Here is a 23476-nt window from a genome sequence, read left to right as displayed (position 1 = left end):
TTACAACAATATATATACATCAATATATATATATATATACAAACACATATATATTTCAACAGAAACAAACAAAAAGGCAAATCAACTACACAAAAAGTAAATAAGAAGAAAATCTAACTAGTCAAAGCTTGAATATTTTTTAATTTATTCATTAATACAACAAGAACAACAACAAAAAATGAAAAAGTATACATATATATAAAAACCAAAAAAGAACAAGAAAAAAAAGAAAAAAACAATTGATATTTACACTTAGTGAAGCAAAAAACAAAACCAAAAAACAAAAAAAGCGGAAAGTAAAAGCGAAAAAAAAACAAAAAACAAAAATGATGCAAATGTGTAAGAAATAAACCCCGTCCTGCATAAATAAAATTAAATAAAATAATAAAATAAATGGAAACGTAAAGAATATCATAAAACAAAAAAGATTTACACAAAGATTAAATGCAAAACCAACAAACAAAAAAAAAACGTGGAAGCAACAACAAGAAAATTATAATGAAATCGCATGTGTTTTTGTCGTAGTCTCATCATTGAAAACCAAGAGAAAAGCAAAAAAAAAATTAAAAAACAAAAAAACAAATTCAAAACAAAAAGAAGTAAATTGTAACGAGAGAAAACCAGCAAATAAGAGCAAAAAATTTGTGTAATTCTTTTTGTCGAACTATGATTTTTGGCCGAGCGGAGAACTCAGTTGGAGAAAAGTATAAGAAAATTTAAATATTAAATGTACTCAAAGACAATTGTAATTGCAACAATAATTGTACGCTATATATACTATTATTAATGTGGAAAAGATTTCAGCATTCGGTCCTGGCCGTTGACCCCCGATCTTTGATCTTCGATCGGCGATCGACTATCTTCGATCTTCGACTCGCACCGATCTATCCGGATCGATATCGATTATCGATATGTCGGGCATTATAACACTATAGCCCCGGGGCGTGGGACCCAGGAAAAGCCAGGAAAATTGTATAATGTTTCACACAAAAAAACCCATTGATGGAAAACCAAACATAAAACATAAGAATGCAAAGGAAACAAACAACAACAAAACAACAACAACAAAGAAAACAAAACCAAAAAAACCATTTTCAATGTATAATCATATAATTTGATTTTGAATTTTTGTGTTCTTTTTCGAAATATTTTGCATAAATAAAATAAAATAACAGAAAAACAAAATATTAATAGCGTGAATTAACTTTATTACGATTGTTGTTCCACATCCAAATAACCCCAAGATTATTATGATTTATTCCGCGCGATCGGTCATATATTTCACCGATAACCCATCGAACCTAATCAATTTCCCTGCCTTAATGTTGGATTAGCATCGATAATACGGGGTCAGTTGAAAGCAGATGGAACGGATTGGTTCCAGCCTTGGCATTAGCCCAATCGTTCCAAAACATACATACATATATTGGTTATAAAACGAAGTAAGTACGTAATCGTAGCCCTTATATTAGCAAAACGTTTCCCTCTTTATAGGAAATACTATTTTTCACATTTAAAAAAAGGTTTCAAAATGATTTATTGTTAAAACCAAACGAACATGGTATTCGAAATTAAATTTTACCATCTGAAACTTCAAGTGACTCCCAGAAGGTTGAACCACTAACGTTGCATAATATTTAATAATAATATGCAAACCAACCCCTGAACTTTCAAAACCAATTCCTGTTAAGCCCCTAAATCCCCTCGAAGATAACCAAGGCCCAATGCCAGAGAGTCTGGCTGGCCAATCAGTCCAAGAACGAACAGATATATAGGCCTGAGACTCCGGGGAACATCCACTCACTTAATGAGTTTGACTTCTAAGCGGGGGCTGGACTACATTACACCCGGGCACATACATGTGTGCGCGCTCATTATGAGTTTCAACTTCGAGTGCGCCAACAAGCCTTTACAATAAATCACTTGAAAAGGTATATGTGAAATCAATGTAAAGCACTTCAGTCTATCAAGTGTCCGGAGCATGAAAATTGACGTACATTTTGATATATGGGCCGGGAGAGCTGCTTCAGCTTCTGCTGACTCGATTTGGTTTGCTTTGGCTTTTCCATTGGGGTTTGCTTTTGTCGCTCGCATTTAATGGAGCACCGCATTTTTGATCGATGTGGAACTCCGTGAATGTGGAGCACGGACAACGGACAGCGGATAGCGGACGGAAAAGCGGATAGATAGTGATCTGTGTTCGAAATAGCTCGTCGAGTGGCTCCGTGGGTTTTGTTTTTACCCTGGCTGCGTTGTGAAACTTTCCAAAGTGCATTCTGCATTCTCAAGAGTGCACCACACACAAGTGGCCACTGTCCCTTGTCCGTATGTCCGTTTGTCCGTTTGTCCGTTCGTCCATTTGTCCGCTACATGACAAATGACAAACAACACACTTGCCGGGCGTGCAGTTCCTCTATCGGAACAATGTTACACCCAAGTAGATAGAGGTAGAGCACAGATAGAGCGACAGACAACTTTGAAATGCACTTGAGGGTATTGGGAACTTGAGATATGTGAATTTTTTTTTGTTTTGCTGCAAGCAGTACTTAAGTGTTGGGGGGAGAATTCCTTGGGTCCGGCCCAAAAGCTCTACTTTAATTTCCCTGTTTTGCACTTGGGCTTATTGATCAACCAAGGACGCATCGGGTAATTTCGGATAAGAGGTGGAAGTTGCCTCTTTAAAGTTTGTTTGGTAACAGATTTACTTCACCATTTGGTTTCAAAACCCTACAGTAAGCGAAACCCTCCATACGTATTACAAATAAATCTAGAATTTTAAATTATTATGTAAATTGAGTTAAAATTAAAGCTCTTCAAACGAGAAGAATCTCTCAAGTTAATAATCACTAGGTGAACTGATAATACCCATCACTTAAAGCTCCTTGATTACCAAAATTAAACGGTTTCCCATTGAGTTCACTCAGGTTGGTTAAGAGATCACTCGACAGAACCCCCATAAAGAACATTGAATGGGCTCTTAAGAAGTAATCTTGAAATGGTTCATATCGTTCCGAGATCACCAGTACCACTCCTATTACAGTTGTCATAGTGTCTGGCCCAGTCGAAGTTAGATGTCAGCACTGGGATACTGATAGGTGGTACAGCTCCTGAGATCGCTAGAGAAATTAGGGGGCGGTCGATGGGGCCCAGAGTTCATAGAGAGAGAGAGAGATAAGGGCATAAACAAAATGCTCGCGGTCCAACCACTGAATGGGTGCGACAGGGACAACTAGACTGACGACCGGCGGCAGTCCGCCCCACCTGGGTGTTCAGTGGCGTTCTTCTAGGTGGTGGTAGTGGTGCTGGCCCCCTTGATAAGGCGGTGCAAACGGTAGCCCGCTCTTCCATCTGATAAGAATCGAACCCGAATGGAAGCCAAACATGTTGCTACAACATTAAAACAGCCAGTCCACATTCAAATCGGGCTGATTAGCCAGCACATCGGGAGCTGTAATGTATGGGTCTTCATACCTCATATGTAGGTTGTATGCTCTTGTTGTTGTGTGTTCTCTCGGGTGTCCACGGCATTATCACGGCTACCATATCACACACTCTGATATCTACCCGATCCGTACCCGTGTGCAAACAAAAACAAAACGAAAATAAAACAGAATACGGTGCCAAACGGGAGTTTTATGGGGCCCAACAACTCCCGATCGAGCAGCGATATTGTTTGTCAATAAACATACGCGCCACATAATCACCCTTAATAATAATAATTTCGCCGGGGGCCGTATTACTATTATTATTATTATTTTATGACTCCGCTTGAATTCGAGTCGGGAGTTATAACCTGATAGCTATAGCCCCTTTACCTTGGTCAGGGTGCTACCGAAACATCAAGTGGCAGTCTTACGAGCGCCCATTAAGATATTTATCGACGGCCACCCGACAAATTTATTCACTCGCATTCGCTGATGGATTGGATCGCCGGTTCCGTGGTGTCTTGTGGGCAAAGTGTGCGATTGAGTGCTGCCAATATAGCCACCCAGTGGGGTCTGACTCTAACGGTCAGTTTTGGCGGACAAACGGACAAGCGGACGGGTTGCGGACAGATAACGAGGGGATTAAGTGCTGATTTAGTATATATTTTCCTCAATTGCGGTTAACTGTATAGATTGCAGGGATTATACTTTATGGGTGAAAGCTATATAGCACGGCAAATAACCACCCAGTGGGTTGCACTTTAAAGCGGACAAGAACTACGGACAAAGGCGTGGTCCTCTATGAAGATCATCTTTAAACCACGAAACTCAGGATCTAATCGTCAGAAAATAAGGAAAATGGATACAAAATAAGTTTTTAATGCAAACTTAACGTAAGAGCTTTCAGATGATCTGGTCACACTTTACAACTTTACTTTATTCCCATTTCGATCACTTGGCACCACTGTGCATTGCAGCAGCAGCCACAAATCGGTTCAGACCCAGTAAAATGAGGGGCAGAAGAACAAATATAAGCAAAAAGCCCGATTTGGGGCGTTGCGAGTATCTCCCGGCTGGAATATATCTCTGCGGGCCAGTTAAGTGCATGTGTGTGGATATATACATATATATTTTTTTCCAGGGGGGGGGACAGCGATAACTGCAGCGCACACCTACGGGGACAGCTTTATCGATACTCTTGTGTACACTTATTGATATTTGTTCAACTCGGCTGCCTTCAACGCTCTCCTGTGCACTGCGTGTGTTTTGTTTAATACCTATTTGACTTTAATAAGTGATTGTTGTACCGTTTAAAGTGTCCCTCGTTGCGCCACTCAAATTCTCTGGCGATTCTCCCGACAATTCTCAGGTTCTCCGGTTCCCGATTCTCCTATTCCGATTCTCGACGGATCATCGGGTGTCGAGGGCTTCTGGCGGCGGGTCCAGGTCCCCCGGTTTATTCCATTGGCAGTACGCCAGCGCCAGTTGGCACCTTTCGACGTGGAGTCGCTAAAACCACTCGATCGCAGCGATATCGCGACTGTTAGAGTGAGAGAGCCTGAGTGTCCGAGTGGTGGAGCCAACGGACGAGCAAGCGAGATAAAACCACAAACGGACGCTCTCTTTCGGCGGACAGATTGTAATTTTTATTTAGTATTATTAGCCGACGACGTTTTTATGGCTTATTGAAATCGGCCAGCGGCAGTCAAAAAGCGCGCGCTACGCCTGCCACAACTCCCGGATTCGATCCGGCTTCTATATATATATATGCTATATATCGGAAAATGTAGCTCTCTATCGAGTGCAGTTGACTAGTAATATCCCAATAAATCACGCCTTCGCCGCCTAATTGCCGTACACAGTGTACATATACATCAATTAAAAAGTGATCGCGCATTAAAAAGCCATTCGAGTGCAAATAATTCGTCGACAAATAGTTCATTAAATAATTCATTAAATGTGAACCAATCGTAATCCAACTAACCAACCAACCACACACCCCCACCAATTTGTAGTAACAATAATTTTTTTTCTGTTCAGTTTCGGTTGCCATTTTCCACGATTTTTCCGACGGTTCAGATTTTCCGCACGCGAGAGCCTTAATTATGAGCAATTATAATCCGAATTGCGGTTACTTCGAGGATTGCAGCTACTACACGAACAACGTGTACCAACAGGATTATTGCATGCAGCCGGATTACGAGTACAACAAGCATGTCTACGAGTAAGTACAGCCCAAAGTCACGGCCCGAATTCGGAACACACGACTCGGAACTCAGAGCTCTGAGATCCGAATTCACAAATCGGAAAATCGGCCGTCGGCAAATGGGCAAAGTCACTCAGCTGTCAGAATAATATTATGAAAGGGTAAAAAGGGCGGGTGAATGTGGGTTGAAAGGGAAACCAATCACAGAAAATCATTTGTTAATTGGTACAATTTATAATCCTAATGTTACAGTATAGATCAAAAAAAGAAAACTGAATAAGCAGACCCAAATTTTAATAATTCAGACTATGGCAACAAATAAAATATATGCTTAAGACCTTAAGTATTAGTAAAAAAAATATTAGAAGTGGCTAAATGTTTCACCCGTCCAAGATCTCTCGTAGAACATTCATTCATTAACCCGTTATCAGTCAATTGATCATAGAGCCACTTTTTTGGGGACTTCAAGTACATGGTCATGTTATGAATCTGTCGTTCACAGTTCACAATCTTTCTTTCATTCACAATCATCAAACTTGAATGGTAGCATGACATGGCAAATACAAGGCCCGGCAAAAATGGGGATATATATAGTGGGCTTAATAACATAACATCTATTGAGATTTAAGTTTAATAACCTTGGAAAAGAGACAAAAGTCGGGCCTTCAAAACTCATTTAATCTAATGCTGGAACTTAGGAACCTAAAACCGTAGAGAAAAACGTCTGTGATCACAATGATCCATAACTGAATTTCCTTCATTCAGAGGATGGCAGGTACTCATACGCACCTGCAAAGAAATGTCACAATATTTCCTGGAAATCGATGAGGCAATTAAAAACAATTTGATTTAAAATCAGCTAAGAAAACACAAACCGGGCTAAGAAAACACCGGCCCGGGGAAATGGAAAGAGAAAGGAGCAGAGGATCAAGGCATGTCGCATTAACATTTAATGGCATAACATAATGAAATTGTATTGGCTACCGAACCGGATCGAAACGAGGTCCGTTCTTCGGCTAAGTCCCTGATTTTCGCACACTCCTAAGCCAATGTTACGGCATTGTGAATGGTATGGTATGGTCTGCTCTGGTCTGGGGATGGGGATTCATCATATTCATCCACCGGCAGACTGACTGGTCGACTGATCGGTAAGCCGAGGCAAAAAGGTGTCGGAATAACAGTACCATCTATATATATGGTATACCCATATAGCATATATATAACACATAGTACAGCCAAAAACCAAGACCCGAGTTCAACAATGCGCATTATTTCCACTTTGTCACCTTTCCCGAAGCGACGGCGGGGTTTTTGAAAAACCAAAACACATGTTTAGTGAAATCGCCTGGAAAATCACACAAACAGGAGAGCAAAACGAAGCGAGCGACTGCGACAGGCAAAATTTGGGTTTAATTGGGTTTGTCCATAATCGTTGCATCGAACCCTCGGATAATCCGGGATAATGCTGTTTGCCAAATAAAACCAATTCCATTTATTTGTGCTTTATGTCATGTGTGAGGATCGGTAGCCTGAGTTCATTGATGGATCGTATGGTTGGAGGAACTCAGGATCGCAGGATATGCTGCATATATGTATGTGCATACAGCCAGTGCTTTGTCCCGATTTCCATCTCGGAATTTCCCTGCGACAGCAGTTGTTGCTCCATATGGCAGGTTGGGTTTTTTCCTTCCGCTTTTCGAAACCCCTTTTATATTTTTGGAGTGAGTGAAACTTGAAGGACAACGGAACGCGGACACGCTACACTTGTCTCCCTGAAATATGAAGTTCGAAAAAATAATTTCATTTGAACGCAGAGTCCCCAACGCAAGTCACTCAAGTTGAACGTACTCCAGAACCAAGAACCCAAGAAAAAAAATATAATAAAAAACATATAACCCGGTAAAAAAAAACCAAAAAAAAAGAGCATAGCCATCAAAAAAAAAAAAGAATGAAGTCGAAAGCTTCAAATGCCTGGGAATGTGTGCACATGTCCGCGACGACGGCGACGACCGATGAGCCAGGAAGTAAACAAAACCCGAACTCACAGGAAAAAATTCTGAAACTTTGTGAGGGTCACATAACCGACTTACGATTCACCTACTTTAACTTAAATTTATACTCTTTTGTTACAAAGATATTCAGTCTAAAATTTTTTTAAATGTTTTTAACATTAATATTATATTTCACCTTATAAAGATTTAAAATGTAGAGGTTCGACTGAATTATTTCCCGACCCATAAAGCACTGAAAGGTCGTCTATACCCGAAGGGGATTCCTTCAAATGCGTTCAATTCGCGACCCTCACTTTGCGATAATTTGTGTTTATGTTTTTTCTGCATTTTTTTCGATTTGGATTCCTCAAATATTAATGTCAAGTCCTGGCTGAGTAGCAGGGTTGTCAAGCCATAAAATAAACCATAAATTCTTAATATTATAGTAAATCAATTGGAAGGTACCCGCTTACTTTAAATAATTAAGAACTGATCTGCAAAAGGTAGTTAGTATTTGTTTTAAATTGTGTTTTTGACTGAATAAGGAGTTTTATAAATATTAAAATAATTAAGTATTGCTTACCGATAAAATGAAATATTAACAGGAAATTACTGGTTCTTGTCATAGTAAAAGATATATCCTTAGATTAAAGAAATCTGGAATGGGAAATGAAAATATAGGCTTAAATAAAATAAAATTCAATACTTATAGTATAAGTTGTTACCCTGATTTATTCTTTTAACTGCTCGACCACTCTGGCTCGTTGGTTTCCATGTCTTCGCTCAGGAAACTGTCACCCGCCAAATGAAAGGAAAGTTTTTCACCTTTTTTCGCTTAAACGGCGCTGTCAAAGCGACGGCCACTTGCCAAGAAAATGTGGAGGAGGTTGAGGAGGTGCTGGATAAAGTGGGAGTTGGAAAAGTAATAAATGTGGGAGTTCGGGGAACAAAGAGTGGCTGTCTCTGCATGTCAGCCCCATTGTCAGGGAAAAGCTAAGGCAAAAAATATGTATAGACGAAAAACAACGGCCAGAAATTGATACATTTCATACAATTTTGTTGCAGTTGCAGTTTCAGTTTGCCGGGGGACGCGTGACTTTGTGACATTTAATGCCAGTTTGTCAGCCCGTTTTTTTTTTGTCAACGGCAGGCATCGCATGCACTATATAGGCTATCCGGATGCGAAAATAACACAATGAAATTTGCATCCGCGACAGCCATTAGCCGTAGGCCATATGCCCATTCCGAACCCAGGTCGCCCGAATCGTTTGATGGGCCTATAATGAAGCATGTGATTGCCTGAAGTGTCACGGACAAGAGTCCAGGGGCGGATCGGGGGGTCTCAAGTTGTTTTTGGCACAGTTCGGCTGGGACACGATACTACACGGATACCTAGAAATATATTTGATATTATTTTAAAGATTTAAACGAAACTTGGATACCTATTTCATATAAATTAAGCAAACCCATCTGAACAATTAGCCGTCGGCTGGCCAAAGGTTTCCTCCCTCACTGATTGCAGCTCAAATGGGATAGTAATAGATGGCATCCTACAATGACCACCACAAATGGGCAAGGTGATGTTCGAAAAAATGAAATTAGGAAACAAAACAAAGCCGAACAAAGCGTTGAAATGGCCATTTCGCACGCTGGGCCATTCATACAAAATATATATATGCTGCCATTTGAAGCGGGAAGGGAATCGCCTTGGCATTTCGAATAAATTGCGAATGAATCGGGCTGGACTGATGTCCGGGGATCCCCCCGCTGTGAAGGAAGTAGGAAGTGTATGTATGTGCAGAGGAAGTTGGCCGCTATGAACCCAGTTGACCAACTGACCCGGCAACTCGGACACATCGGCACAGTGGGATGCGCAGCTCAAAAAACGACTTGGAAAGACCAGGACAGGCAGTCGGGAAATCCATTTGTCAAGTTACAGGGCGCTACTCACGGATCCGATCCTCACAGCTGCACAAAAGATATAGGATACGAACTCAGTTGCAGATACAGATGCCGATACAGATAGAATGGACGGAGGCATCCATCCATCCTTTCATCTTTTTTATTACTCAATGAGCTGGTGAATGATCCAACCTCTACTGAAATTGTAGAAAAAAAAGAAAGAATTAGGAAATAATATTTTATTACTTTCCCATTTAAATTGTTGCCTTGCCTAAGATGATAAACGGAACCAATTGATAACCATATTGATTTATCCAATCAAACCTAAAGATCCACCAAGATCAAGTAGAACAGCTGAAGGATACTGATTTCCCCTAAGCTGACTTAAGCCACTGATGGATTGCTCTTGCCAGCAAAGACAGCGAGAGAAATCGACTTGGGATTGACTTCTAAATGCAAATCTCCTACTTTCGATCATTAGGGATCACAAGCCACCCTAAAAGTTGAAAAAACAATCAACCCGAAGCAAAACCAAACAGATATCCAGCTGTATTTGCCCAGATACGAGTACATTCGCATCTTGAAGATCCTTTTTTGACTTTTGTCCTGCATGGGCAACGCCTTCTTGTTAGGATACATCCCCCTTACATAATATATTTGGCAATAGAGCAAACAAATTGCCCGGAATCAATAGAGCAGAAGCAGAAGATACACGATCACGCCGGCACAACTGACCAAAGGACAAAACCTCTAAAGATCAATCAGATGGCTTGGGATGGGAGTATGTTTACACTGAGAGAAAAAATATGGAAGCAATAAATGTAAAATGTGTGATTATATATAAAAGTTTTATTAGTAATATTAAAACTTCAGTATTTAAACATATGACCTTAAAAACAAAGATATATTTAATAAAGAAATAATTAAAATTAAATTGGGGTAATCATGTTTCCTCTCTTTCTATCTAAACTTCTATTTGGACTTTGATACTGATCATTTCCTATATACGAGCTTTAAGATAGTACTTTAAAAGTCTGTTGTAACTGTAGTATTTGAACGATGTGATCCAACTTTAGCACAGTTTAAGACACGGAAATAAACAGGAAGTTAAATTTGGTAACTTGTTATTTTCATTATAAAAATCAAAACTGCAGTCTAGATATCGTATTGCTGATAAAAAGTCACGCTTAATATTTTTGGAAACAGACTGAAAACAAGATCCTTGGTTCTACTACATTTTTTTCTCGGTGTGCACATAGGTGAATAATGCATTTCCGGCGGGGAAACTTTATGGATTCCCTTTGGAAAATTCGTTTTTACTTTTTTTTTGGGTAAATCACTTCCGCGGGACGAATCGGAGACCCGAAATTGTCATGGCCGTCAATTGACAACACGAGCGGGCCAAAATCAGTGGATAGTGTGAGCAAGAGGGGGAAGGGGGGATGTAGAGCTATAGGGCTATAGGGCTCTAGAGTAGAGGGTCAAAAGGGAGAATATAAAGGCAGAACCGGAAGGTAAATTAAAATGGATGACAATGGGATGAGCGGAGGAAGGGCAATGGGCGAGGGGCTGCAGCCAAACGAGCATTGAATGAATGACTGAATGAATGGGTGTGAATAAGTGTAAGTGTGAGTATCTGTGTGAATGGCTTCGAGTGTGGAGATGTGCGTGTGTATGTCGGTGTGAGTTTGTGGCACGCTGCTTGAGGCTGCTGCAACATGGCCGCCTAATTGTATCCGCGTTAAGCAAACACCTTTTGCCAAATATCTCGATTTTTTACGCCTGGCGAGGCGTTTAATTGGGGTTGTTATACTCGAATTCCCCCTAACACATACGGAAATACTCCTTTATATGCGTATATCCCAAAATATCCCGGGGATTGTCGCGCGGTTTGCCTGCGATTAACAAGGACGATTTGTGACATCCAACATACTTTATTGCATTCGAATGCGAGTGGAATGGAATGGTGTATTGTGTATCCGTCGGATGCGAATGCGGATGCGATTGGGCCAGCACATTGTCACACTTCAAATCGCATTGCCAAGGGACAGCTGCCTCCGTCTATGATCCTGATTCCGATCCCGATACTCCACTGCAGAGAGTCCTCGATAGCGACACAAGGACCATGACATACCAACGAACAAAAGTGGTCTTTTGAACAAGGGAAGTTTTCTTAATTTGTAGCTTTCGGTCGTAAATAACATTTGGGAATTTTCACAATTGCAAAATAATGTTTGCTTTTTGATCGAAAACCTCAAGACATTCTATTAAGAATCCATGCCCTGGAACATTTAAACTAAGAAGATACTAATCCAACAGATACCTGTGTATTTTATATTTAAAAGGGCACAAAATTCGCAATAAAGGTTGGAAATTATTTAAAAACTATTTGTTTTTGCATTTTTTTTCATTATATTAATCTAAACCTAATGCCTTAAATTATGTCAGTAAACAAATTTTATAAAAGTGTGCTAAAAACAACAAATTCTATAATTTTTAATTTTATACATTTATAAATGGATTTAATCGAAGAAATTCATAGAGTCTATTCTTAATCACTATAAATTGTTTGGAGGAGTTTAAATGAACTTCCTCATTATTTACACAAGAGTCCTATAAAAGATTATTTTTCCCTTTTTATAAGCACAAACAGCATTTAATTGTGTTTCGTTTCTAATAACCCTTTGATGCTCGCTGATCCTGCACCCATTGCTATGCAAATAGATTGAAAACTAATTCGGGAAAATAAAAATAAACTATAGGAATGGGAATGCCAAAATCCCTGAAAGCCAGAAAGGGCACAGGGACGACAAGGACGAGAGCTGCAATTGAAGTTGTCTCTACTTAGAGTCCAAATAGAAATAAACACTGACAAAGTAGTTTGAAGTGCGGGAAAAAACACGGTGAACATAGCTAGGGCACAAAAGTAAATAAGTACACAAATAAAGGAGACGAGGACAATAAAAACAAACGAGTTTTTGTGCGAGAATCGAATTGAATTCGTGTGTAAATTTGAATGCCACCGCGCTCTACACAGATACAGATACAGATACATTTCCACAGATATATCCATGAGATACTTAAACTTCCTGCGGAAGCTAAACTATAACAACAACAGCGACGCAGGCAGAGGTTTTACTTTGTTATTAAATGCAACATCATCATTAAGCCCAATAACAATGGCCAACATACAGACAACACAACACTACACACAGGGAAAAATGGGCGTGTGCGCCTTTTAGGGAAATTTTCCAGCAAAAGTCCTTTGGCCTTACGAAAATTTCCCAAACATGCGCATCAGCATACGGTGCATATAGCTCTACTGCTCGCACACTCCTCCGATTGGTCGGGCGGCCATGACGCGCCCACCGGGAAGCGACGTCGACAGCGGCAGAAGGTATTACAAGTAAAAATTCGACCCTTTCCACTTACCATCTCCATTCTCCATTCCCATATAGGGATTGATGGTGTGAACGTCATGAGCGACAATGGAGTGCCCACTTTCAGAGGGCGGATGGGTGTGGCAGGAGTACCAGGACCAGCATTATAAAGGACCCTCCATATATACGTATACATTATATATCCCCCCCCATCCTTTATATAGATGGCGTCCAACACGCCATATAAGAGATTTTCCCTTTTTTCAATTGCTCTTTGGGGCTATACCCAAGTTGGCCTAATGTTCGCGTTGATTATGTATTTTCCCATATTTTATTTTTGGCTCCCTTAGTCGCTTACTCTCTCTATCCCTCTTTATCTGAGTGCTCGGGGTGTGTCCTTAGGCCACCTCTCTAAGGACACCCCCCATGTATTGGCATGTGAAGGATCTGAGCTAATCATGGGTTAGCTTATGAAATCGAAATTCAAATTGCACGAACACCGAGCAGCGGCGCAATCCTTGTATATAAGGGCTCTACTTTAGCGCCCAAGTGCTCTATAACAGTTCCGTTACACGCAAGAAATTGGATTCCGAAACTCAGCCATAAAATAAACTAAATGCCAGAGCATGATAGCATACCACTAACATGGTTAAGGGATATAGAACTTTCACAATAATAAAGTTTTTATAGCCGAAGTAGGTACTACAAATGTATGATATGATACTTAAAGAGTGTCTTTGAGTTCAGAAATGATTTAAAGTGTGTACTTGAAGTAATGCAAGCACTATGCTAAAGTTTCCTTAGTAAGTTTACAAATTTAAGATATTCTTTATGCACATATGTGCCTCAAGATTTAAATATGCTTTTTAGTTCCGAGGAATTTTAGAAATCATTCAATGGGGTTGGAAGAATTGTATCTTTTAAACAACTAACTATATCGATATTATTTTAATCAGTATTAATGATCTCTGATTTTAATAATAATCACTTTCCAAATTCAAAGATGTCCAGGTTTGTTTATAACCCATATCGGTATTTAAAGTGCCAAAACTATATCTCTAATAGCCATCTACAAATAAGCCGCGTAAGGTAAATCCCTAGCCAATCTTCCTTATCGTCCATGCCACTCAATAGGATAATGGGTTGATATCTCCATCTGATGATATCATATTGAGTTCCGACCACAAGCGCATGTCCTGCCCTGCTCATGCACACTTGTACCGGCGTCGTAAGTCGGTGGCAAGTGTGTAGTTCCTGGTCCAGAGGTCCAAAAGGTTCAGAGGTCCAGAGTTGCAGAGCACTGATAATGATAAATACAATATAATGACGCGGCGATTGTTGACAACATCAAGTGCAGAACAGAGCGGGACGGGGCGAACAGAATCCCAGAATCCCAATCTGGGAATGGGAATGGGAATTTTGTATACCTAAGGAGGTTCTCGAGGCGCTACAATGGCCCTCACACACACACACAGACATTGAGGGGACTGCAGCACACACACACTCTCACTCAAGTGGTACTCTTGAGAGCGGCAGAGAGAGCAACAGGAGAGAGTTAGAGCGGGACGGCGAGAGGACTCCGGCACAAGGACTCGCATTCAGATGCTCCATCTCGCTCTGGCGACGAATGGTGGTTGTTTTCCTTTGGTGGTTGAATGGGCCACTCACATTGTAGCCGTATCCTTGTTGAAAAGGACATGAGAAGCCACTTAGCGCGCCCAACAAAGCCGAGAGTCTCTCCACTCTGGCTATGTGTGTATGTGTGTGCGTATCTGTGTTATGTACCCAATGGCAGAGGGATGCAGACACAGATACAGATACAGATATGCACCACATACATAGAGATATACCCAAAGACACCCCGAGCATACGACCTGGTACTTTTCTGCCGTTGGTTGTTGGTTGTTGCTTGTTGGCCGCTTTGGACTTGGACTCGTGTCGAGTTCTTGATGCCTCGTTAGTTGTTGATGACACTTCAGTTTGGAATGTTTAGAGTGCGCTGCTCCGCGGATCCGTGCAACTGAGAAATCACAAAATCCGAGATATCGACAATCGCGACCCATTGAACCAACGAACTTTCCTCTTGTTAATATACACAAACATAAATCAAACACTATGCCAGGAATTTGAATTGCCCTCAAAAAGGATACTTAAAACTACCAAGTGCTTGTGATATATCTATATATCTATTTTTTTTGGCGTGCTTCGATTAACGAAAAAAGCTCCAAAGTGGCGGAGAAACGCAAAAGTCCGCCCACGCCGCCGCCCGCGTCGCAGCGTCGCAAATCGAACAGTGGTTCCCCGATCTCGCCCAGCGATATGACCACCTCGGCCACGTCCCTGGAGAGGACTCCCTCGAAGCGGGAGCGGGACCGCGAGCGGGACAACAGCAGCGGTCTGGGCAGCGCCGGCAGCTTGCCCGCCTCACCGCAAAGTGCGATCACCGTGAGTCCCTCTTCCCCAGCCACGCCCAAGCGCCCCCTGCGCACCTCAACGCCCTCGCTGGAGCGGGAAAAGGAGCGAGAACGGGAACGGGAACGAGAGCGGGAACGGGATCGTGAGGAGCGGGACAGAGATCGCGAGCGATCCGCCAAGGTCTTTAGCACCGCCAGCACCACCGTGCCCACGAATACGAGTTCCAGTTCCGGTTTGGCGTCCGAACAGCTTCGGATTCCAACGGGAGCGGCGGCCTTCAGCGGATTCCCGGGACTCCATAGCATGAGCAGTCTGATGGTTCCGTCGTCGGCGGCCGTCGCCGCCGCTGCTGCCGCCCCCTTCCTGCCCTGGTCGCCCATTCTGCTGCCGCCGTGGAGCCACGCCCTCCTGCCAGCCGCCTTCTATCCGGCGGCCCTGAGAAACGCTCTGCCCGGGTAAGCTCAAGGATTCGGTTGGGAAACGGGATAACTGGGGATCAACTGGGGGAGCAATATGATTGAAAAGGTTTAACTTCTCCAATTCTTTATAATCTTATTTCTTGCTTTGAACTTTGGTGATGAGACCTCTTTAATATTACGAATTCATGAACATAAAATATCATCTTAACTAAAAAATCACGATTAATATGTATGATCTTAACTAAAACGAAAACTTCGACGTATAGGTATAACGTTCCCATATCTTCCCATACTATCTGTACATTCAAAACTTCTAAAAAATCAAAACTTCTTATCAATAACTTGTTGTATTAAAACAAATATTTATAAAAAGCTTTACCATATGATCTTAACATAATTTACCCTGTACGATTATATTTTTCAAAATTTGTTATATCCTTTAACATCATTTGGAAGATAATGATGTCAAAGGTTTTGTACATTTGCGTAGACCACTGAGAAAATGTACAACTAATTTCATTATAGAACTTTGGAATAGCCTTACTTCTCAAAATCCGCCCAACATTCTTAAACAGTTTTTAAAGTTTTTTAAAGTATTATATGAGTTTTGATCAATTAGTTTTTTAAAACCTTAAGTAATCCTTATCAAGGATATTAACACGTGTCTTAACATTTAAATGATAAAATAAATGGATTTGGTCAAATAGTTGGCATAAGCTTTATCCAGATAAGATATGCAGATAGTTAAATCTGTGGTATATCTACAAAAATGTCCCGACTTGAGCTGCAATGGCCCTCGCTTAAGCTCCGACTCAAGATCACACCCCTGCGAGCCCCTGCCTCCTATCAGTTTCTAGATCCCATCCAGCTAATGGACTTGTCCGGCTAATCCAAAAATTAGCCAAGTCCCGCAGAGCGAACAGATACCAGAAACCAGATACAGGACGTAATTCCCCCGTCTTTCTGATCTGGCAAGTACTCAAGGTTCTGGCGACTGGCGGTTGGTTTGGGAAATTCTGGCTTGTTGTTCGGGCCTGGCTTAGAAATTCCCAATTCCCGTAGGTGAGTGCCAGGGAAACCCCAATCGGCGGCGACATGTGTGCGGCAGACTCAGAGATCCTGGCGTCACACTGTCTGGCCAAGGGAATTCCGCACAGGACGACGAGGAATGCCCCGTGTACCGTGGGAAATTCGCGAGACCGGGCTCTGTTCGGTTTGGGAAAAACTCCCAACTCGAGTTGGGAAAACCGGAAGCAGACGAACTTGCGCCAACATGTGGCACGACCTGTTTCGACCTGAAGACTCGTCCCTGAGCTGACCTGATCTGACCCGCAGTTCTCGCACTGACCCGAGCAGGTAGTTCCCAACGATCCCGAGCGGATTTGCGTTTAATTGTTGATGGTATTAGGAAAATCAAAACTCGGTTTCTGACCGGGACTAGGTGTCAATAATCCAGCGATTTGTGTGCACTTAATCGAAGTTAATTCCGGGGGAAAGGTGCGAGTTCTGCGATCTAAAAGGATATGGTATGGTGTCTATAGGATACACATCCTATCCTATCCCTATCCCCCTCCTCCTTCTCCAGGGCAAGTGCGAAAATCTGTGAAAGTCAGAGCGCGGGCAGGTAGCTCAGGTAGTGTTCCCTTAGCAGATCCTTGCCAAAGGACCTCCCTTTGTTGCACCTTCCGGCCATTCATAAGATCGACACCGGATGTCGCTGCAATGAGCATGCTAAATGCTAAACAGGATGACAATCTTCAGAGGCCCCTTCTGAAGTCATTAATCACAGCATTCGATGGCCAATTGTCGGGGGCAATTAATAAAGTATTCGAATATTCAAGTTCAAATTCTGGGAATTCATTTTTCGCCCTTTAAGTATTTTTCTAAAGATGTATTTTAAGTCAAGAATAAATTCTGACAATTTATATTCACTATTATGATACGAAAAGGAAGAACAAGTTTTAGATGTTCATCCTTTGAAGTAGGCTTTTCCAATTTCATTGTCAGTTTTATTTAAGATTCAGATCTTATATTTTTTTTCATTTAGCCGCGGGCAGTTGCAATGGAGGAATTCCTTGCATATTTTGGGTATTTCAAAAAAGCCTTTAAATAACATAACTTCAAAACTGATTTTTTAAACATTTTAAATGTACACATATACTTTTAAATTATCTAATAAATAATGCCCGAATTTATTGACCATCTTGCAGCTTGTTCGATGCAAAGGTGCCGTCATCGCAGCGCTCTGGCTTCCACATATCGGACATCCTGAATCTGGAGGGTTCCGAGCTGAAGAATGCCGCTGCTGCCGCGGCCGCAGCCGCTCAACATGGCAGTGACTTGAGCCACCATTCGGCCAGTGAGTCCACCAATGGACACGGTGGTCAGGGTGGAGCCCATGCCACGCCCTCGGCCCTCTCGCCCACGCCCGCCGGCGGTTCGGTGGACGAGCACCACAATGGCAGCGGGACGGGCGGCGGAGGATCGGATCACCACAGCACCACCGAGCATCACGCCCAACAGCAGCCGCCGAGCCACCCACAGCAGCAGCAGCACCACCCGCACCACCACCAGCAGCAGGCGGCGCACCACCTCCAGCAGCAGCACCTCCCACACCACCAGCAATCGGTGGCCCCGCTCCCACTGGCCCACCACCAGGGCGGACCAGATGCCCAGAGCCACGCCCACGCGAACGCAGCCGCCGCCCACCTGCTGGCCAGCCACAATGCCGCGGCTGCTGCAGCGGTGGCCGCCGGCCAATACCTGCCCAATCTGCCCAAGAACTTCCCGGGGAGCTTCGGGGACGAGATGTCCTCGTACCACCACATGGCCCAAACCATGCTACAGCATTCGGGCAGGAGTGCGTGGATCAAGGAGAACGAGCTATACGGTGAGTTTGGAGTTCTATTTGAAAGGGTTTGTTGGGGTCTCAATGATTTTGGACGACCATGCTATAAGCCTAAAGTAATTCTTAATAGGAATTTTGATCTTGAGTTATGCCTATAGGGTAAGGATTATAAGTTTCGATGTTAGATGCCTTGGGTTAGTCTATTTGGGAAACTTCCACAGCATAATATCATATATATTATTTTTTTTTATTTATATATATGGTATAGGATCTTATATGATAATGTTTTTTGTCCTGGGAACAGCGAATGCTGTTCTTAGTTTAAGCTTAAGAACTTGTAGATCCTTAAAAAATGTCACCATTGAGTTGCTGGTAAATTCCAAATAAGAAACACTTGATATATAACATAGGATATGGTCTATGATCATAAATCTTAAGGTAGCTGAAAAACTAGAGGACCGCCAGAAAAAATCAGGACAGAGTTTCATTAAAAACCCGAATAAAGGATTTCCCTGCTTTCTACTGCATTTAACCCCCGATTAACTGGCCGACTAATGATATTGTTCCGTAATTGCCCACTCACTCCTCCAGAGAGCGAGAGTTCCTCCGGAGGGCAGTCGAGCGATGAGGCAGCTGTGTTTGCATACCCCGCAGATTCGGCAGGATTCAGGTGCTGCCAGGGAGTGGAGTGACGAGCCATGTCTGATCCTGGCCCTCTTGTTTTTTTTTTTTATTTTCTTTTTTGCTTTTCTCTTTTTCACTTTTCACTCACTCGTTGGCAGTTAACTGCGGATCGTAATGGGTGGGGGGGTTGGACTTCCCCCTTTTTAATCTTGACTAATAGTTTGTATGCGCTTCACACTTGAGGATTAGCCTTCGTGTCCTTCGGCCAGGATACTCAATCGTTGGCCCGTTCGATTCGATGGCTCCTTGTTGTTGCGGCCCAAACATTTCTCGTCCTGGAAATTTATGGCACGCACTTCCGCCTGGGGTCTCTCTTTCCCTTTTTTATTATTATGCCTTTTTTGTTTAGCTACAAATTATAATTGCTGCCCGCTTGCCGTTTTTTTTTTCTTGTCTGCTCTTTTTTTTGGGAATTTTCACAGCTGTGAAGGAGTCGTTTTGATTATATTAAGTTATTAATTTGTTGAGTTGTCATGGTGAGCGGATGGGTTCCTTTTTTTTTTGGCAGGGCAACTGCAACCAAGTCCTTGGTTTGGAGGAGGGGCCTAATGGATGAGCATTAGCAGCTCCTACGACGTTTGGATTTTTTGTTTAGTCAATGGGGTACACTGGGGGTAATGGTTATTCAGGCGTTTAAGAAGCCCATAGAAAAAACCTCTCATATTATAGTTTTATAAAAATAATAATAATAATTATTAGAAAGTCCCTTTTATATTCCAAAATATCCCATAACTTCTTTGTATTATTCCTAAACGGGATTTCCCTTATGAATACTCTCAAATACCTCATCCTGCGGTTGCCATGATCCCGCCCCAGAATATCATATAAAGCCACGCCCGGCGATAAATCACTATCTCTGCGGAACTCTATCAAAAGTGGGCGAACCGGAAGATTCCCGACTGCCATTGATGTGTTTGAGGTTTGGCTTTTGTGTTGTCCTTTCATTAGCATCCTGGTTCCTGGTTTTTAGTACAGGCCCGAAGGTCAGCAGTCAGTCAGTCAGTCGGTCGGCGGGAGATCGAAACGATCGTAGATCCAGGTAGACAACGAGGGAATACCTCCCTATATACATATGTATGCGATCTCTGTTTGTCTCCGCCTAATTGACGTTATTAGGGTGAGACTCCTAGGGGATGGGGGCAGGGGTTGATTTGACACTATGCATCTGGCATTTAGCATTTGGCATTTTGGATCGTATCGACCACAGCCTCATGTCGCGCCTAATCCAATTGCCGTAGTTGCCATCCTGACTTTCCCCCTTTTCTCGTGTCGAATTCTGCTCGATCACTCGGTTTTTAGAGGGGTGTGTCGGTGCATTAATTTACGGCCAAAAAGGTATTTCAATTGCTGACAAATTCCCACCCAGTTCTCTCACTTGGCCTTTGTCTTCTTGCATTTTCTATTTTTTTTTTGAGCTGTCTTTAGTGAAAAACCCAAACAAATGGTTGGCATTCGGGCGCCTAAGTGAACAAAAATGATGTTTGCTATTTTATGGAATTTCTAAACGATTTATTGTTCGTCTTAAAGGGTATTAAGAATCTCTATTCTATTGATAATTTTATAATGAGCAGATATATAAACCCTTGCCTTCTTGTTCTTTTATTTGTAGGAACCCAGCAGCCAGCCAGTCCGGATAGCACTTCTCCGGTGACCTCAGAGGTATCGTACACCTACATTGGATCAAATTGCCAGACATCGCCGGCACTTTCCGGCGATTACAAGAGCTACAGCCGATCGGCGGACAGCGATGCCTTGTCCGTGGGCGATGCCCTGCACTCGCTGCATGGATCATCCTCGGCCAATCAAGGAGGATCAGCTGGTGGTCCTTCGGCGGCCCATGCCCTGCACAACAATAACAACAATACGACGAACAACAACAATAACAATAACAGCCTGAAGCACGAGGGGATCAATGGAGCAAGTAGTGGTCACGATGATAGCCTAAATGAGGACGGTATCGAGGAGGACATCGATGATGTGGACGATGCCGATGGCAGTGGCGGCGGTGGGGCCAATGGACCCGATGGTCTGCCCAATAAGAAGCGAAAGCGCCGAGTTCTCTTCACCAAGGCGCAAACGTACGAATTGGAGCGTCGATTCCGGCAACAGCGCTACTTGAGCGCCCCGGAACGGGAACATCTGGCCAGTTTGATCCGACTGACGCCGACGCAGGTGAAGATCTGGTTCCAAAACCATCGCTACAAGACGAAGCGGGCCCAGAACGAGAAGGGTTACGAGGGTCATCCGGGATTACTGCACGGTCATGCCACCCATCCGCATCATCCGAGCGCCCTGCCCTCGCCCCGTCGGGTGGCCGTGCCGGTTCTGGTGAGGAATGGTAAACCCTGCCTGGGTGATGGTTCCAAACTGGGAGCCGATTGCGTATCCGTCTCATCAGCCACCGCCACCGCCATGCAAAATGCCGCCGCCGCTCATCATCTGGTGGCCCTGAACGGAGCAGCCGCCTATCAACATGCCGCCGCTGCTGCCGCCGGTCTTCATGCCCATGCCCACGCCCATGCCCATGCCCACGCCCACGGCCACGCCCATCCGCACGCCCACGCCCAGAGGGCGGCCTGGTGGCCCTAATATTGCTAGGATATGATCCGATCCGATCTGATTCGATCCGATTTGATCTGATCTTCACGGGCCTGGAGCCACTCGAATAGGTGGATAGATATGAACCCTTGGTGCAATAAATCAGAAGACCAGGCCCCCAAGATCCCCGGAGAAGCCAAAAAATAAATAAACATAAAATATAATTGATACATATATAGATCACAACTAGTTCATAGTCTCACAGATTCCCCCTTTGAGTCATTCCTGTACATAAGTTAGTAGGCAAGAGCCCCAAAAACGATTATATATATAAACTAAACTAACCCCAAGACCTGAGCTCAAGAGCTATAGGTCCACTTAGTCAGGGGTAACCTCTATATAAACATAAAACACATTCCTGAATATAAACAAAAATGCCCATGACAAAAGTATACTGTTCATTTTCTTTTGATTAAATGTTATATTTATATTAGTATGTCTTGTCATTGGGCATTTAGGTCCCATAAAATCCCCCGTTTTACTGCACTAAAGTTGATAATACTTATAAAATGTAGAATTAGGCACCATTTTTTTTTTAAATTTTTTTTCTAGACCTAAGTTAAAAAATCTAAAAAAAAAACATTTTGTAAATATTAAAATGAAAAAAAAGCATGTAACTAAGATTATTCCAAAATAAAAACTTATAAAAGGCAATGCAACTACATCTGTACTATATATCTTAATATTAAAATCAAGCATAATTAGTGTTCAAATTTTTTAGAAAGAATTTAATGACCCAATTTTTTTTGTATGAATACATATATAATATAGACACTTAGCCTTAACCGATATTTTTTTTCGTGTGTGTGCGTGTATAGCGAGTAAAAAAAAACTCTTTGAATTTATAGCCAGTAATGAGTTCATAAATGTTAACAAAAGACAAGGACAGGACGCAGACAGAGACGGCAAATGTATTCCAGACAGAAAGCAAAGCGAAACAAGAACACTTCAAACTGAAAAATACATTTTAGAAATTTAATAAAAACCATTTACAAAAATTACAAAAGAAAATGTTTTACTATTACCATACCGGGGAATAATAATTAATATCATCTGGAAAAATTGAATGTTGTTGAAAAACTTAAAAAGCCCTCTAAAATGTATTGAAAAATGTTATTGTTCAACGACTTATAGCCCTTTATGCACTTTATGGGATCGTAAATGGCACCCTCCGCCGCATTTTCTAGGTCTACGTATCGCTGGGGCGTATAAACATGTTGGACAAACCATAAATATCGACTTGATTATGGTTGTTAGCTACCGTTCTGCGATTGGCATCGTAATCCGTCCAGTTCGCTTGATTACGGCACCAAAACAATTTTTAGGATTGGGCAAATGGTAGGTAGATCAGGGGGAATAGAAGAGCCAGGGGGCTAGACCATAAAGCCAGTGGGTCCGATCCGATAACAGGGGCCCAGACCCGGATAGAAATAAGGGGTAATCAACGGACCTTAACACGACAGCGCGGCTTGCGGAGCACTCTGTCTGGTGGCTTCGATTTGGAGCCGATTAACTGGCCATCAGGCGCATTATACCCATATACACAACCCATATAACCAATCAGTTTTTGAAGATATAGACCGCCGGCACAGATATCTCGCTCTGCGC

The 23476-nt window shown here is 42.4% G+C and overlaps 2 protein-coding genes across 7 annotated transcripts in view; one reads left to right on the top strand and one right to left on the bottom strand.

Moving 5' to 3' along the window:
* spdi (split discs) overlaps positions 1-23476 on the bottom strand; it is a 108208-nt gene that overhangs the window by 59543 nt on the left and 25189 nt on the right. For both annotated transcript variants that reach the window (XR_010654851.2, XR_005014804.3), the window contains one exon: positions 8206-8279. The gene's annotated coding sequence lies outside the window, so the exon portion shown is untranslated. The remainder of the gene's footprint in view (positions 1-8205; positions 8280-23476) is intronic.
* Positions 4722-22879, top strand: vnd (ventral nervous system defective). Of its 5 annotated transcripts, none has more exons than XM_036820330.3 (4): positions 4722-5064; positions 5466-5649; positions 17949-18628; positions 20880-22879. In XM_036820330.3, the coding sequence occupies exons 2-4, from the start codon at positions 5531-5533 to the stop codon at positions 21857-21859; spliced, it is 1779 nt and encodes a 592-aa protein (XP_036676225.1). In that variant the 5' UTR covers positions 4722-5064; positions 5466-5530; the 3' UTR covers positions 21860-22879. The 5 variants fall into 5 exon arrangements, with proteins under 5 accessions (XP_036676225.1, XP_036676223.1, XP_070853639.1 ...); XM_070997538.1 differs by lacking the exon at positions 4722-5064 and adding an exon at positions 5123-5239; XM_036820328.3 differs by lacking the exon at positions 4722-5064 and having other exon boundaries at positions 5096-5649.

Source organism: Drosophila suzukii, chromosome X (genome assembly GCF_043229965.1).
Source record: "Drosophila suzukii chromosome X, CBGP_Dsuzu_IsoJpt1.0, whole genome shotgun sequence".
Classification (NCBI taxonomy): domain Eukaryota; kingdom Metazoa; phylum Arthropoda; class Insecta; order Diptera; family Drosophilidae; genus Drosophila; species Drosophila suzukii.
Note: the sequence above shows the minus strand (reverse complement) of the source record. Positions and strands in the feature narration are given on the sequence as shown.

What these genes read in the sequence shown, in the direction of transcription:
- vnd (XM_036820327.3), top strand. Translation starts at nt 15,224, where the DNA reads ATGACCACCTCGGCCACGTCCCTGGAGAGGACTCCCTCGAAGCGGGAG. An exon ending in CTGAGAAACGCTCTGCCCGG is followed by an intron (nt 15,775 to 17,948) that starts GTAAGCTCAAGG and finishes ACCATCTTGCAG; the next exon opens with CTTGTTCGATGCAAAGGTGC. An exon ending in CAAGGAGAACGAGCTATACG is followed by an intron (nt 18,629 to 20,879) that starts GTGAGTTTGGAG and finishes TTTTATTTGTAG; the next exon opens with GAACCCAGCAGCCAGCCAGT.